The sequence below is a fragment of the Amaranthus tricolor genome, chromosome 6 (genome assembly GCF_026212465.1).
Source record: "Amaranthus tricolor cultivar Red isolate AtriRed21 chromosome 6, ASM2621246v1, whole genome shotgun sequence".
Classification (NCBI taxonomy): Eukaryota; Viridiplantae; Streptophyta; class Magnoliopsida; order Caryophyllales; family Amaranthaceae; genus Amaranthus; species Amaranthus tricolor.
The window spans coordinates 14439490-14455239 of record NC_080052.1 but is presented as its reverse complement, the minus strand read 5'-3'; the positions used below and the strand labels follow the sequence as shown (position 1 = coordinate 14455239).

The 15750-nt window shown below is 35.2% G+C and overlaps 1 protein-coding gene across 1 annotated transcript; it reads left to right on the top strand.

Annotated features, from left to right (window-relative positions):
- The first annotated feature begins 13387 nt into the window (after nt 1-13387).
- LOC130814577 (multiprotein-bridging factor 1c) lies at nt 13388-14157 on the top strand. Its single transcript, XM_057680690.1, has one exon. It carries the CDS (start codon nt 13514-13516, stop codon nt 13949-13951), a length of 438 nt encoding a protein of 145 aa, XP_057536673.1. The 5' UTR covers nt 13388-13513; the 3' UTR covers nt 13952-14157.
- Nucleotides 14158-15750: the final 1593 nt, after the last annotated feature.

The window sequence follows — 15750 nt, the reverse complement described above, 5'->3', positions numbered from 1 at the left end:
TATAGATATATATATATATATATATATATATATATATATATATATATATATATATATATATATATATATGTATATATAGATATATATATATATATATATATATATATATATATATATATATATATATATATATGTATATATATATATATATACATATATATACATATATATATATATATATATATATATATATATATATATATATATATATATATATATATATATGTATATATATATATATGTATATATATATATATATATATATATATATATATATATATATATATATGTATATATATATATATGTATATATATATATATATATATATATATTATATATATATATATATATATATATATATATATATATATATATATATACATATATATATATATATATATATATATATATATATACATATATATATATATATATATATATATATATATATATATATATATATATATATATATACATATACATATATATATATATATATATATATATATATATATATATATATATATATATATATATATATATATATATATATATATATATCCTTAGTTCGTGGCAACCCTAACACAAAATCCATAGATATGTCATCCCACTTCCATACCGGGACTTCCAGAGGTTGCAGTAACCCAGCTGGTCTTTGATGTTCACTCTTAACCTTTTGACACGTTAAACACTTGGAAACAAAATCAACAATATTCTTTTTCATACCAGACCACCAAAACATGCATTTTAAATCTTGATACATCTTATCCCCACCAGGATGAATCGAGTATCTAGAATAATGAGCTTCGTTCAATAATTTTTCCTTCAAGGAGTCACACCCATCCGGCACACACCACCGTCCTTTAAAACGAAGACTACCGTCCTCATGAATTGTAAAACCTTCAGCTTTCCCTTCACTGATCTGCTCCCGAAGTTTAATGAACTTTGGGTCTTCTAGTTGCTTAGCCATAATCTCTTCGAAAAAGGTAGGTTGAATAAACAAGGCACTCAACTTGGCTTCCAATTCCCCTTCTTGGATTATCTCCAAGTTCATTCTCCCAAACTCCTTACACAACTCCTCAGAGGTTATTAACGCTGAGACTGAATGCCTCGATTTTCTGCTCAAAGCATCAGCGACTACATTCGCACGGCCTTCGTGATATGAAATCTCCAAATCATAATCACTGATAAGTTCTAACCAACGTCGTTGGCGCAAATTCAACTCGGATTGAGTGAACAAAAATTGCAAGCTTTTATGATCCGTAAAGACCTTGCATTTGACACCATAAAGATAATGTCGCCAGATTTTCAATGCGAAAACCACAGCCGCTAACTCCAAGTCATGTGTTGGATAATTCACCTCATGGGTCCTTAGTTGACGTGAAGCATACGCCACCACTTTCCTATCTTGCATTAAAACTCAACCTAATCCATGTTTGGAAGCGTCACTGTAGACGGAGTATTCCAAAGATGGATCAGGTAAGGTCAACACAGGGGCTGTAGTTAACTTCTCCTTCAACAACTGAAATGCCCTCTCGCACTCTTCTGTCCATTCGAACTTCTTTTCCTTCTTCATCAAGGCTGTCAGTGGACGAACGATGCGAGAAAAGTCCTTCACTAAACGACGATAGTATCCTGCTAATCCCAAGAAACTCCGGATATCTGTAACATTCCGAGGTGTAGACCAATCCCGAACAGCTGCTACTTTTGCTGGATCAACGGAAATTCCTTCCTTAGAAACAATGTGACCCAGAAAAGCCACTTGCTCTAACCAAAATTCACACTTCGAAAACTTAGCATACAACTGATTCTCTCGCAGAATCTGCAAGACTATCCTTAAATGCTCTCGATGTTCTTCTTGGTTCTTGGAATATACCAAAATATCATCAATGAACACCACCACACACTTATCGAGGTACGCGTCAAAAACCCGATTCATCAACCCCATAAAAGTTGCAGGTGCGTTGGTCAACCCAAAAGGCATCACGGTAAATTCGAAGTGTCCGTATCTGGTTCTAAAAGCTGATTTACTAATATCCTCCTCCTTGATACGTAACTGATGATACCCGGACCGCAAATCAATCTTGGAAAAGACTCCTGCCCCCTGCAACTGATCAAAAAGATCATCGATCCGTGGTAATGGGTACTTATTCTTAATAGTGACCTTATTAAGTTCTCTGTAATCAATACAGAGACGCATCTTTCCGTCCTTTTTCCTTACAAACAACACTGGGGCTCCCCAAGGCGACACACTGGGTCTTATATAACCCATCTCTAACAACTCCTCCAATTGGACTTTCAATTCTTCCATCTCCTTTGGGGCCATTCGGTAAGGAGCTTTTGAAATTGGCCCTGTCCCAAGGATTAAATCAATCGAGAAATCCACATCCCTTCTTGGCGGCATACCAGGAAGTTCTTCTGGAAAAACATCTCTAAAATCACAGACTACTGGAATGTTCTCAAGCTGCAACTCCCGCTCCCCTACTTTACTTATACTACACAGAAACCACGGTTGCCTTTGCTTGATTAACTTCCTGACCTTCAATGACGATACAATTTTTATCCTCGGTCCCTTAGGAAAACTCCTATATTTAACCTTCTCCCCCCTAGGTCCACTTAAAGTCACTGACTGTTCTTCACAATCTATTATCGCTTTGTATCTACTTAGCCAATCCATCCCAAGTATTACATTTAAATCATCCATTTCTAGAGAAAATAAATTACTTGGAAATTTTACTTTCCCTATCTTAACCAGCACTTCACGGAACAACGTATTACAATCAAAAGTCTCCCCAAAAGAAGTAGAGACTGAAAAAGATGTTTCCTCGGGGTTCTCCAATTCTAAATCCTTAACTCTAGACTTTGAAACAAACGAGCACGATGCACCAGAATCAAAAAGTACTTTAACGGATTTTGTATTAATGCAGAACGTACCTATGACCACATCCGACGCCTGTGCTGCCTCCCTCGAGTTAACTGCTGAAAGCCTGCCGTCGTTTTGGGTAGAAGTAGTAACACCTCCTTGATTACCACGTTGGCTTGAAAAGAAATTCTCGTTTCTAGCATTTCCCGGTCGTTGCTGAACACCGGAGTTATTTCCCGAAAACCTAGGGTTTGAGGCACCTCCTAAGTTTCGGCCAAAACATCCGCCATTGTGATTCCCCCTACCAGCTTCATTACTACTCCGTCCGTTAGTGAGTCTTTGTTGTTGGAAACCTCTATGATTTTCCCCTTGCAACTCTTGTTGTCCTATGCGAGTATAACACTCGTACATTCTATGGCCCGGCTTACCACAGTAAGAACAGTCCACTAACGCACCCCGGCAGTCCCTTCCTGGGTGGTTCTTTTGGCATCTTCTATAGTTGAAGATTCTTTCCTTCCCATTACGATCATACAAAGGCTTCTGTATTCTAGCCTCAAATCTCGAATTTCCCCCATTCTTGCTGTTTTGACCAGGATGGAAACCTTTCTCCTGAAAGCCTCCAAACGGTTTGTGCTTCTTAAATTGATTTTGGACTTGATTACTCGCATTCGTATCATTCTGAAACACGGGTTCTTTTCTCTTTTCTCCGCTATGGCCCAACTTCTCTTTTTCCTTCCTGATAACATTTCCAACCTGCGCAGCTCTCTTGTATAGCTGGTCCAACGTATCATATCTATCAGTCTCAATGTGTTTTTGGATCTCATACGATAGACCTAACTCAAAACGCTGTATTTTCTTTCCCTCAGTTGGGACATCCTTAGGGCAAAACTTCAAGTATTCCATAAATTTCTGATAATATTCATCTACCGTTAGGTTTCCCATTTCGAACCTAGCAAACTCATTTAATTTGTCCTTCCTAACATGAGGCGGATAAAATTGGTCCCTTAACGCCCCCTTAAATCCTTCCCAGCTTAAGTCACCGTCGTTTTCGGTTATCAACCTCATCTTACTATGTGTCCACCAATAGTCAGCGTCTTCCACTAGGAAAAACGCGGCTTGGTCAACCATAAGCGCAGCAAGACATCTCACCACACTAAAAAGCTTGTCAAATTCTCTCAGCCAGTTTTCCAACATAGAAGGTTCACCTTTTCCACTATAAGTCGAAGGTTTACTCTGGGCTATTCTCTTACTAATTGACGAAGCCTTTTCCTCCAAGGATTTCGGTCTCGGATTCCTTGCGCCAGCTAGGGCCTTAACTAGGTTTCGAAGCACGCGATCAGAGTTTCCTCTTGGCACGGACCTTTTCAAAAAGGGTGGCATGATAGCAGGTATACTGCATTAGGTTAAACAAGGTATGTAAATACATTTCTACAGCGTTTGAGGTTAAGGAAAAACTCATTCTGTTATTGTTCTAAAATAAACAAGGTAGTAGCCTTAAAGGTAAAAAGGTTGAACAATGAGTCTATAATCAAATCTGTTCATTTTTCCATAACTACAATACTGAATCGATTCTACTTACTAATGTTTAGACTTTTAAAAACAAAATTCAAATTCAAAACAATAATACCATATAGTTCCAATCTAAAAAGGAAATAATTGGGTATAAATTCCCACATAACCACTGTTCAAATACTACAAAGGTCCGAGATAAACAACCAAATCATTTAACCAACAAAATAGTTCACAATTTATTCTACTAAGGAACTAGACATACGAACTCGTACACATGCATAATCAAATAAAGTAAAAACAATCAGGCAAATAAAGGTGACGCATCCAGACGGTCCCGATCCTCCATGTATTGATCAGGGTCAAAATCAGCATCACCAGAGTCATCGCTAGATGCGCTATCGGAATCATAAGGGGTTCCTACAGATAAGGAATCACTCATAGTAAGTCGCGCTACGGAATCAAAAAGCTCTACAATTATTGGCTCAGGTGGTTCCTCCTCCCACATCATTATCTCACTTTCTTCCTCACTCATGAGATCCTCTCGCCTCACTGGCCAACCCCCTAGAATAATTACTCCGCTATCATTATCACTCAACATTCCATCTCTATCAGCTAGTTCCCCCTCCTGATCAGCATTATATCCATCCCCTAAGTTATTCTCATCAGGCTCTTCTACCACTCCTAAAGAATCCTCCTCCATAAATTCTCCCTGCTCCTCATCCGAATTTTCTTCGAAATCCTCCTCAAATTCTTCTTCTGGGTCCTCATCGGGGTCCTCCTCCGGGTCCTCTTCTAGATCCTCCTCGGGATCCTTCTCGAAATCCAACTCGTCGAAGATTATAAATGACACTGAGTTCGGGTTTACTACTGGAACATCCTCCTCATTACTATCTCTCCTTGCCCCACTAGACTCTGGAACGTCAACTCCGTCCCGACCCTCAGTTTGCACTGCTCTTACCCTTCTGTCAAGCTCTAGGTGAAACTAGTCACTCCTCTCTTTCAGTGCAATCATCTCCTCTTCCATTATTTTTTCATTCGTCGGGTGTAATCCAAATCACTTTCTTCCTCTTTTCTATCCCAAATTCCCAGAGCCTCTATTTCTGCCCAGACTGGGGCATTAACTAAAGCTCTCCAGGGTTCCTCTCGGGTAATACTTCCCTCCTCGGCCGGTCTTTTTCCTTTATCCATGAAAGAAAGTAATAATCAAACTTCCTGACTCACAAAGAAAGAAAACAAGACAATTAATTTTCTGAGATAAGACAAAGATAGATAATTCAGAGCATCAGAGATATAAACACAGAAATCCTATCATGCACACATCAAAGTTATCCAAGACATCATGCTTGAAGACACCAAGCACAACACATCATATCCCCTTAATGTCTACCCCTTTTCTCTCGTCAATTTTTTTTTTGTCTATGTTAGCCTATCGGTACAGATAAATAACACTAAATAAAACTCCCGCTCTGATACCAGTTGTAACATCTCGGAATAACTCGGGTCGTACGAAAAGAGAAGATGACCTTTTAAAAACGAGACAACTATAATCCGAGTCAAACCGGGATGTTTGAAAACAGTTTAAAACGGTTTTGAAGTTAAGAAAAACGTGCGGATCGAGTTCCATTAGCGTTATTATGAACTACTAGATAATAAGAAATTCTTAGCAGCGGATAAGAACGAAAAGTTAAATCTACTTATTACAACTTGAGAACGAAAATTGCCTCATAAAAACCAAATGTTCTTTAAACTAAATTTTGAAGTTCTTATCAAGACTTCTCTATCCTAGTAATTTATTTCTTCAAGGGACAATCCTCACTCCCCAGACCTGCAACTTAACTTACTGCTAGTCATTGCCCAGATAGGTAACAACATCATCGCAGGGTCGTTAAGACCAAAAGTACACGTCAGCAAACGTCGCATACCAAATAAATAATAACACAAGAGAAAGTTTTAATTTATTAGCTGACAATTCACAGAACCTTATGCTTCGATCATGCTTATTAAGAATAATTATTTTCATGTAAAGGTTAGTCAGCCATACTGCTGTACTATCCAGCCATACTGCCGGTACACTCCAAACTCCATAAGTGAGACAATACATTAGGGGGAGCTAACCCCTAAGCAAGTCTCTACCATAGACACTCGCCTTACTTCGGTGCCTATGGTTAAGTATGCATACCCCCGCGGTGGCTCATAATGCCCTCATAAACCGCGAGTAATTCATTTCCACCAATTGACGTCATACTATGTCCACTTTAAAGTTAGTGAGGTCATACTACCTCTGCTTATCAAAACAATGTATAAAAATTATTGATTCGAAAGATAACATTTTTCGTACTATATATACATATTTTACTTTTTTATACCATTATTATATGATACATCGGACTAATGCGAACCACGCTGCGTGTACATACCTTAAGCAAGATAACCAACTCACAAGCGTCTTAATCAATTCCCGGTCACGAATCGACTTCCTACAAGGTTCAATCGTATTCGGGAAATAAGCACACATACACATTTTCCTCAAATCATCCATAACACACATATACAATCACATCCATACCTAGAATACTACACACAACATGAACATCCATCACATACTATAACATGGTAAATACACAAAACAGGACAGCCTATACAATCTGTTCAGAAACTTAACTTAAAACTGTCAAATTAAAAATCCGACTTCACCGTTGCGTCCGGAAGGCGTCAAAACCCCCGGGTACCAATTTTCATAATTTATAACATAGTATAAGTATTTTTAACTTAATTTCAAAGCCAAAAATGTTCCTAAAATACATTTTTTTCACCATTTTCAAAACCTACGGGACTTTGTCATTCCATTTTTTTTTATCACAAAAACATAAATATCAATGCTTTATTTCCTATTAAATCTAAACAACAAAAATTACATAAAAATAAATTTTAATGAATTATTATTATTATTTTTTTTTTATAATTCTTTTTACACAATTGTATACACACATACACATCACATATTTACAAGTATATATTTTTTTTACCAACATTATAAATTCCTTCTACTAATCAATAAAAATAAATAAATAAATTCCTAACACCACATACATTTTTTTTTCTATGAACATCCATTTATATATATATATATTTTCAATCATCCATCAAACAATTTCTTCACACATATGTAAACATATCCAAAACCTAAAAAAAAACATACATCAATTTAGATAGAAAATACATCATACTTTCACACATGAATTTTTAAATCATGAACAAATCATAAACTATAAAATAACACACATAAAAATCATAGAAATTTAAATTAAAATTTAAAAATAAAAACTAGATTAAGGATTACTCACAATTGCTCAAGAACAAAACACCAAAATTGATGAATCAATGGAGGATTAGGTGTGGGAATTTGAGGGTTTTGGGAGTGTTTTTCTTACTTGCAAATGGTTTGGAATGAAAAGATGTAAGGAAATTAGGAGATTAAGGAAATAAAGAAATTAAGGAAAATTAAGGCAATACTTATGGAAGGCAATTACTCCTTAATCTTTCCATATCCTTAAGAAGTTACAAATCCCCTAATGTTGCTCCATATGGCCGGCCAAATCCAATCACCTTCCCACTTTTATTTATTTTTTTTTTTTAAATTAAAGATAGATTAGGAAAAAGGTTTGGACTTAAAATGGTTTTAATTGCCTTAAAAGTTGAAGTCTCATGATTTAACCTACTAACAAAATAAATAATAAAAAGAAATATATTTTTCTAAAAAGAATAATAATAATAATAATAATAATAATAATAATAATAATAATAATATTACTAGCAAATCATTTAATATATCGAAAAAATATCGGGGTGTTACATTGATGATTCCTTTTCTACACATAGAAGCCACCTACTCATGCAACAGCCTTTGCCTTCTGTTGATGAAGCATGTAATATGTTGCAGCAGGAAGAAACCCAACGAGAGGTTTTAAGTGATTTCATATCAGATCATAACCTTGTTATGTTTAGCAAAAAGAATGATTTGTCTAATTGTTCAGCTTGTGGTAAAGAAGGTCACATTGGAAACAAATGTTGGATTATTGTTGGATATCCTTCCTGGCATCCCCTTTTTCAAAAAGAAAAAATCAAACAACCCTCTCCTAGAAGAGGTAGAGGAGGCAGATGGCCTAGAAGGAGTGGAAGAGGAGGTAGGAGTGTGCACACTTCTTCATATAACAGTGGATCTTCTAACAATGCTCCCACTTTATCCCTTTCCTCAAATCAAATAGAACATTTCATGAAACTTCTGCCGTCACCATCCAAGCAACACTCTTCTGATATAGAAGAAGAAATAGATGGTGCATATACTGGTATGACATTCTGCTATCATGTTGATGGTACTCAAGAAGCTTGGATCATTGATTCAGGAGCTTCTGATCACATGACAGGAAGTTTAGGGCTCTTGCTTAATCTTGTCCATCAAAACCACAACTCCAAGATTAACTTAACTATTGGAGAAACTTCTTTCATCTCTCACAAAGGATTAGTTTGCATCAGCCCTTCTTTAACTCTTAAGGATGTTTTACACATTCCTAACTTCAAGCACAACCTTTTGTCTGTTCAAAAACTCAGTAGAGATGAGCACTGTAAGGCTATATTTAGTGTCTTATTATTGATGATATAACTGGTGTCATCAAAGGAAGTGGCTTAGCTGTGAATGGTCTATATTACTTCTCCACTCCACCCTATCTCCATTAATGAACATTGTGTTGCTACATCCTTGAGTATTCCAGAAACTGTTGCTGGGATCAAGCCCATGACCACCAATACTCTATGGCACAGTAGAGTAGGGCATACTCCGCTTGCAAAAATATAAAAACTCCCTCCTTTGTCACATCTCACACCCACGCCACGCGATGTCTGTATCACTTGTCCTTTGGCCCGATTCACCAAGAAACCTTATACTTCTAGTGCTTCTAGGGCTTCTCAACCCTTTGCTCTTGTTCATATTGACATATGGGGTGCATAAACGGTACCTACAAAGGGCCACTATAGGTACTTCCTCACTATTGTAGATGATTTTTCAAGAGTCACTTGGATACAACTTTTAAAACAAAAATTTGATTTTTTTCAAGTGTTTAAAAATTTTGCAGCCATGATAAAAAAACCAGTTCAATCATAACATTAAAATTTTAAGATCAGACAACGCATTAGAGTTTCATGATTGGCAATGCATTGATTTTTTTCACAACCTAAGCATCATTCATCAAACATCTTGTGTTGATAGGCCCCAACAAAATGGTAGGGTGGAAATAAAACACCGAAATGTCTAGAGCATTGAGGTTTCAATTTGGTTTGCCTTTAAGCTATTAGGGTGACTGTGTCCTTTGTGCTGTGCATATAATCAATAGACTTCCCACTGCTGCTCTCAACTTTCAAACACCTTATGAAACTCTTTACAATGAGCTCCCTTCTTATGATCAACTAAGAACCTTCGATTGTCTTGCCTTAGCTACTAATCCTAATAGAGACACGGATAAATTCTCTCCAAGAGGCATTCCTTGTGTTTTCTTAGGTTATCCCTCAAATCAAAAGGGCTTCAAACTTCTTAATCTAATGATTCAAAAGGTTTTTGTTAGCAGGGATGTAACATTTCATGAACATATTTTCCCCTTTATAATCTTTCCTACCCCTTCAACTCCTCCCTCTCCTTCTATCTCTATCAATCCACTTATACTTCCTGATGATTCTGTTTCTACATCTCTCCCATCCTCCCCTGCACTTGTTTCCTCACTTGTTATTACTACCTTCCCCCTCATGGCATTGAGACTATGTTCTGGCTGGTTATGCTGCACTACCTTCCCCAACCAAAGTCAATCCATCCACTACAAGTCCTGTCACAACTGGGTTTTTATGTTTCATGTCTCAATCACTGCTTAACAAAGATCTTATACATTTCAAAAATGTTATTACTGATCCTCACTGGACTGCTGCCATGAATGAGGAACTTAGTTCTTTGAACACAATCATACTTGGCATCTCACTACTCTTCCTAAAGACAAAAAACCTATAGGCTGTAAATGGGTCTATAGAAAAAAAATACCATGCTGATGGCACCCTTGATAAGTATAAAGCTAGATTGGTTATTCTTGGCAATCATCAAAAGCCAGGAAAAGATTATGAGCAAACGTTTGCTCCTGTTGCAAAAATGGTCACTGTAAGGTCTTTATTAGCTGTTGCAGCCGTAAAGAAGTGGTGTGTCCATAAAATGGATGTAAAAAATATTTTTTTACATGGTGACCTTTATGAAACTGTGTTTATGAGGTTACCTCCTGGTTATACCAGGTATGGTTCCCTCATCCATGTTACTGCTAAGGGGGAGGAAACCAGGCTCACTTCTCCTCTTCTTTGCAAATTAAATAAGTCCCTCTATGGACTTAAATAGGCTCCTCGCCAATGGTTTGCCAAATTCAGCAGAACCTTACTCAATGATGGCTTCATGTAATCCAAATCAAATTATACTTTATTTGTCAAACATTTTTCAAATATTGTTATTGTTGTCTTAGTTTATGTAGATGATCTTCTCATTGCTGGCACCCATTTGCATCATATTACTGCTACTAAGAATTTTTTTAAACTCCCACTTTTATATGAAGGACCTTGGTCCTCTAAGATATTTCTTAGGTATTGAAGTAGATCATGTTCCTCAAGGTTTCTTTCTTTCTCAAAAGAAATATACTCTTGATCCACTTCAATCTTACAATATGCAAGGTTGTAAGCCTCTTAAACTGCCTATGGATCCCAAGCTACATCTTCATCATGGCACATAATTACCTAAGGCTAAACCTTATCAAAGGTTAATACGCAAACTCATTTATTTAACTATAACCAGACCAGATATTTATTACATTGTCAACGTCCTTAGTCAGTTTATGCATAGTCCCACTAATATCTAATATCAGACGGCTCTAAGGGTTCTCAAATACCTTAGTAGCTCTCCTTCTCAAGGTATCTTGCTTACTAATACTTCAAATACTAAACTAACTGCCTATTGTGATAGTGACTGGGCAGGTTGTCCAAATACTCGAAGGTCTACATCAGGATTTTGCATTCTTCTTTGTCAATCACCTCTCTTATGGAAAGCCAAGAGACAATCCATTGTGGCTCGCAGCAGTGCTGAAGCAGAATATAGAGTCATGGCTCTTACTATTTGTTAAGTTATGTGGCTTAAGCAACTCCTCAAAGATCTTGGTCTTACCAATTGCCTTCCTACTACCCTATATTGTGGCAACAATGCTGCTCTTTCTATTGCCTCAAACCCAGTCCATCATGAGCGCATGAAGCATATTGAAATAGTTACTCATTTCATCCGAGAAAAGGAGCATGGTAACATCATTCACGCACAGTACATTTCTTCTGATTCTCAATTGGTAGATTTTTTTACTAAGATCCTGCCCACCAATCAGCACATTAAGCTCTTGTGCAAGCTTGTAGTTCGTTCTTCCTCCTCTCAGCTTGAGGGGGATATTAAGGGTAGTATACATGGTAATCAGCAGCAAAAAATCAGAAGAATATTCTCTTAGCTTTTTTTTTTCAGTACAATCATGAGCAAAGAATATTAGTAAACATAGTACATTATGCAAGCTGTAAAAAACGGCTACTTGTAGTATGCCCCTTCTTGCTTCTCCAGTATAAATAGGTGCATATTCCAGCTTGTAAGCATCAAGAAAGATGAAATGACAATATAATCAATCTATGCTTTTCTTCTGTTTTGTTTTTTGTTTTTTTTTTTGTGTTGAAAATAGCTCTTCAGAGTAGTATATTTTAGCAATTTTTTTGTAGATTGTTGTATTACTATATCAAGATGCGTAGTACTTTCTTATATATTGAGTTTTTTTTAATAAAATTTTTGATCTATCTAATGATAAATAGAATTATTACTCAATCATCTCAAACACATATTTATTAGGACCCTGAATGACCAAAAAAGCTCATTGTTTACTGAACTCAATTTAAATCGGTAATAAACCCATTTAAACAAGAAATGCAAAGTCGAAACAAAATCTAACCTGACTTGATCCACAAAGTTCTAATCATAACACGCTTTGAAGAGAAGCAACTTCACATTAAACCCAAAGTCTCATTATCTCCAATCTCAACTAAAACGAATGAAAACCGACTCAAACCAGAAAAAATACAATCAAATGCATTGCTCTAATAGATATAAAAAGCTTTCATTTTTAAGTATTCTCTAATTTTTCTTTGTAGATGGCCAACCAAGTTTGCTGTAATTTTATCTTTGGCTATGACCAACACTATATTTATGTAGTTCTCATCTAAACATGAAGTAACTTATATATTCATTTTATATGCATATTTCTCTCGTTTCTCCATAAAATATACTTGAATTTAATTTTTATGATAGAGGAAGTATCATTTAGGGCATATGTAATTATTTCCGTCTCACCCATTTAGCATCATTTTTATTTATAGTTCGCTCACTCAATTTGTGTTATTTTTATCTTTCGACAATAGACCATCACATTTTATTCATATAATTTATACCCTCATCTCATTTATTATCGACTTTTCAACTTTTACTTAAAAAAACACCCATTTTGTTTTTTAATGTCTCGTTCCATTATACTTGCTACATTTGACTTTTTACACAATCTAATCTGTTAATTTGTTCATTTATATATTAAATTATATACATCTATAAATTATAAAAAAAGTTAATATTATGAAAATATGTATTTAAACGATTGAAATAAAAACTCACTTCAATATATTTTTACTTTATTGAGCGCAATCATCATAAATATTTATCCATAACCAAATATAACAACTAATTCATAGACACGAATTAGTACAATTTTCTAGGTTTTAGCTTGGCACCCAAGGCAACTCCATTTGAAACCTTGGCCCACAGTATTCCAACTTTCCACCATTCTACCCCCTAGAAGCTTCTACACCTCCCTAGTCCCTACACACAAAATATCAATCCCATTTTGTCATCTTACCGAGAACCTTCTCGATACACTTCTTTGTATAAATAAACATTTCCCATATTCATCATCTTCATCAAACTTCATAATTACCCTGCACAAGCATCTCAATCTCATTTCCTCTTCTCTATTCACAATCCTTCTGAGAAAAAGATGCCAACACGATCATCCGGCCCAATCTCCCAAGACTGGGAACCCGTAGTCCTTCATAAAACCCGCCCAAAAACCCAAGACCTCCGAGACCCAAAAGCGATCAACAAAGCTTTACGTTCAGGCATACCTGTAGAAACCGTCAAAAAAGCCGTTGCAGGGACTAATAAGAAAGCCTCTGCGACAGTCGTAAATGCCCGAAAACTCGACGAAGAGACAGAGCCGGCAGCTCTAGCTAAAGTTGCTCCTGAAATCCGACTTGCGATCCAGAAAGCGAGGATCGACAAGAAAATGAGCCAAGCTGAGCTTGCGAAGCAGATCAATGAAAGACCACAAGTAGTTCAAGAATATGAGAATGGGAAAGCTGTTCCTAATCAAATGGTTCTTGCTAAAATGGAAAAAGTGCTTGGTGTTAAACTTAGAGGAAAAGTTGGGAAATGATCAACTCTTCAATGTTATTTCACTGGTTTTATAGATTACATTTGGTGGATTTGGGATATATAAATAATGGGTTGATCTTTTGTTTTTATCTATTGAGCGTTGCTAGTAAGTGTAATGTTGTGATTTGGAAGAAATGAAATGAAAATTTAAACTTTGATTTATTTTTTTTCAACTTTGTTCATGATTGAATTTATTTGTTTTTGGAGGTGCTAAATTTCAGTTGGAGCACAATTTAATGGTAAACAAAAATTTGAAAATATTAGTCCATTATGGTTATTTTTTATTAAGTATAAAAAGGTAAAAATAAAAATAATAAAATAATTAAAGTAAAAAAAGAAAAATAAAATTATAAAAATAATGGACCTATAGTATAGTGCCACGTATCAGTGGTTTACATTGATATTATTCCCGGTTATTTGCCTAGTAAAGTTAAAAGAAAAAGAAGAAGCATAGGAATATAGATACGTAAAGAGACATCATAATATGAATTATATTAAATATAGAAAAATAATATACCCTTGTTGCAAAACAAACATGATTTTAGACCAAATGGAGATTATTTTATTCCTCTTTGGTGTTGTAGAGAAGTACCTTGTATTACATTGAACCAAGTAACGCATTGGTGATGCATGTTTTTTCGTTCGCAGATGCCAACTTAAACAATGCATCAAACTAACACTATTATACCAATTAGCATCTTATGTTATTTGGTATAAATTAATCCGATCAATACTTATATATGTGACCTAATAGGACTCGACCATAGTTAGTAGTAAACTAATCCAATTAGTATATAGATCAAAGTTGGTTTCTAGTAAAATGCCATGGACTACCTAAAACAATCGAATATGTTTTGTCCCCATAATTCGTCTTATTTATATATAGTAATTACACTTAATTGAAGGATATCTAATTCCTTCAATCTCCCACTTGTCTGAGAACAATTGTGTAATCTTAAATTCCTTAAGTCACTTAATGTCAAACTTAATAGCACAATGACATCCCATGTCATCCATACTGATGTTCAATTATATTTCATGAAATCTGAGCTTAAACTGTCAAAACAAATAATTAACACGTAATCCATTTAATCACGGTCCATGCATTTTTCAGTTCTTACTCTTCAAGAGGCCAAAGATACCAATCCTAATAAATAGGTGAACTTATTCAATCTTGTATAACCAAAACTCCCACTTAATTTCTCATAACCTCAATCATTCGCTTTATTGTTTCCTTTTACGGCGCGACGTTTGGGAATGTCAAAAGCATACTAATCACTAAATGAGAACAATGTAATACTCATGTCAAAGGAATTCACTAAATATAACCATAAAAACTCTTCAAATATTTTAAAGAACATCAAAAAGGTTTGTCCAATATATATCATTATTACATATCCATGTAAATGACTAGACATCTTTATGTTCTTATAGCTTATGAAACTGCGCTATCAATCAACTTACAAACTAGTTCATGAATAAATCATTTATGTCCAGTTTAATGATTCGGACTAGGGACAAAATGTATTTAAATAACTTCGTTCACTTAATAGGATTACATTTATCAAATCACATATTTGACAAACCTTGAATGTTATAAAATACTTTGGACATTTTTTATAACACCAAACCATGATTAAATATAAACAATTAGTTTGTTGATAAACATAAATAAATATATCCAACTGTCTTTACAAATATTGCAAATGATATAATACATATAAAGCCACTCTCCTATATGTTTTAACCCTAATTTCCTAGTATGACTCTGATGCTTGGGTTGGGGTAATGGTTTAATCA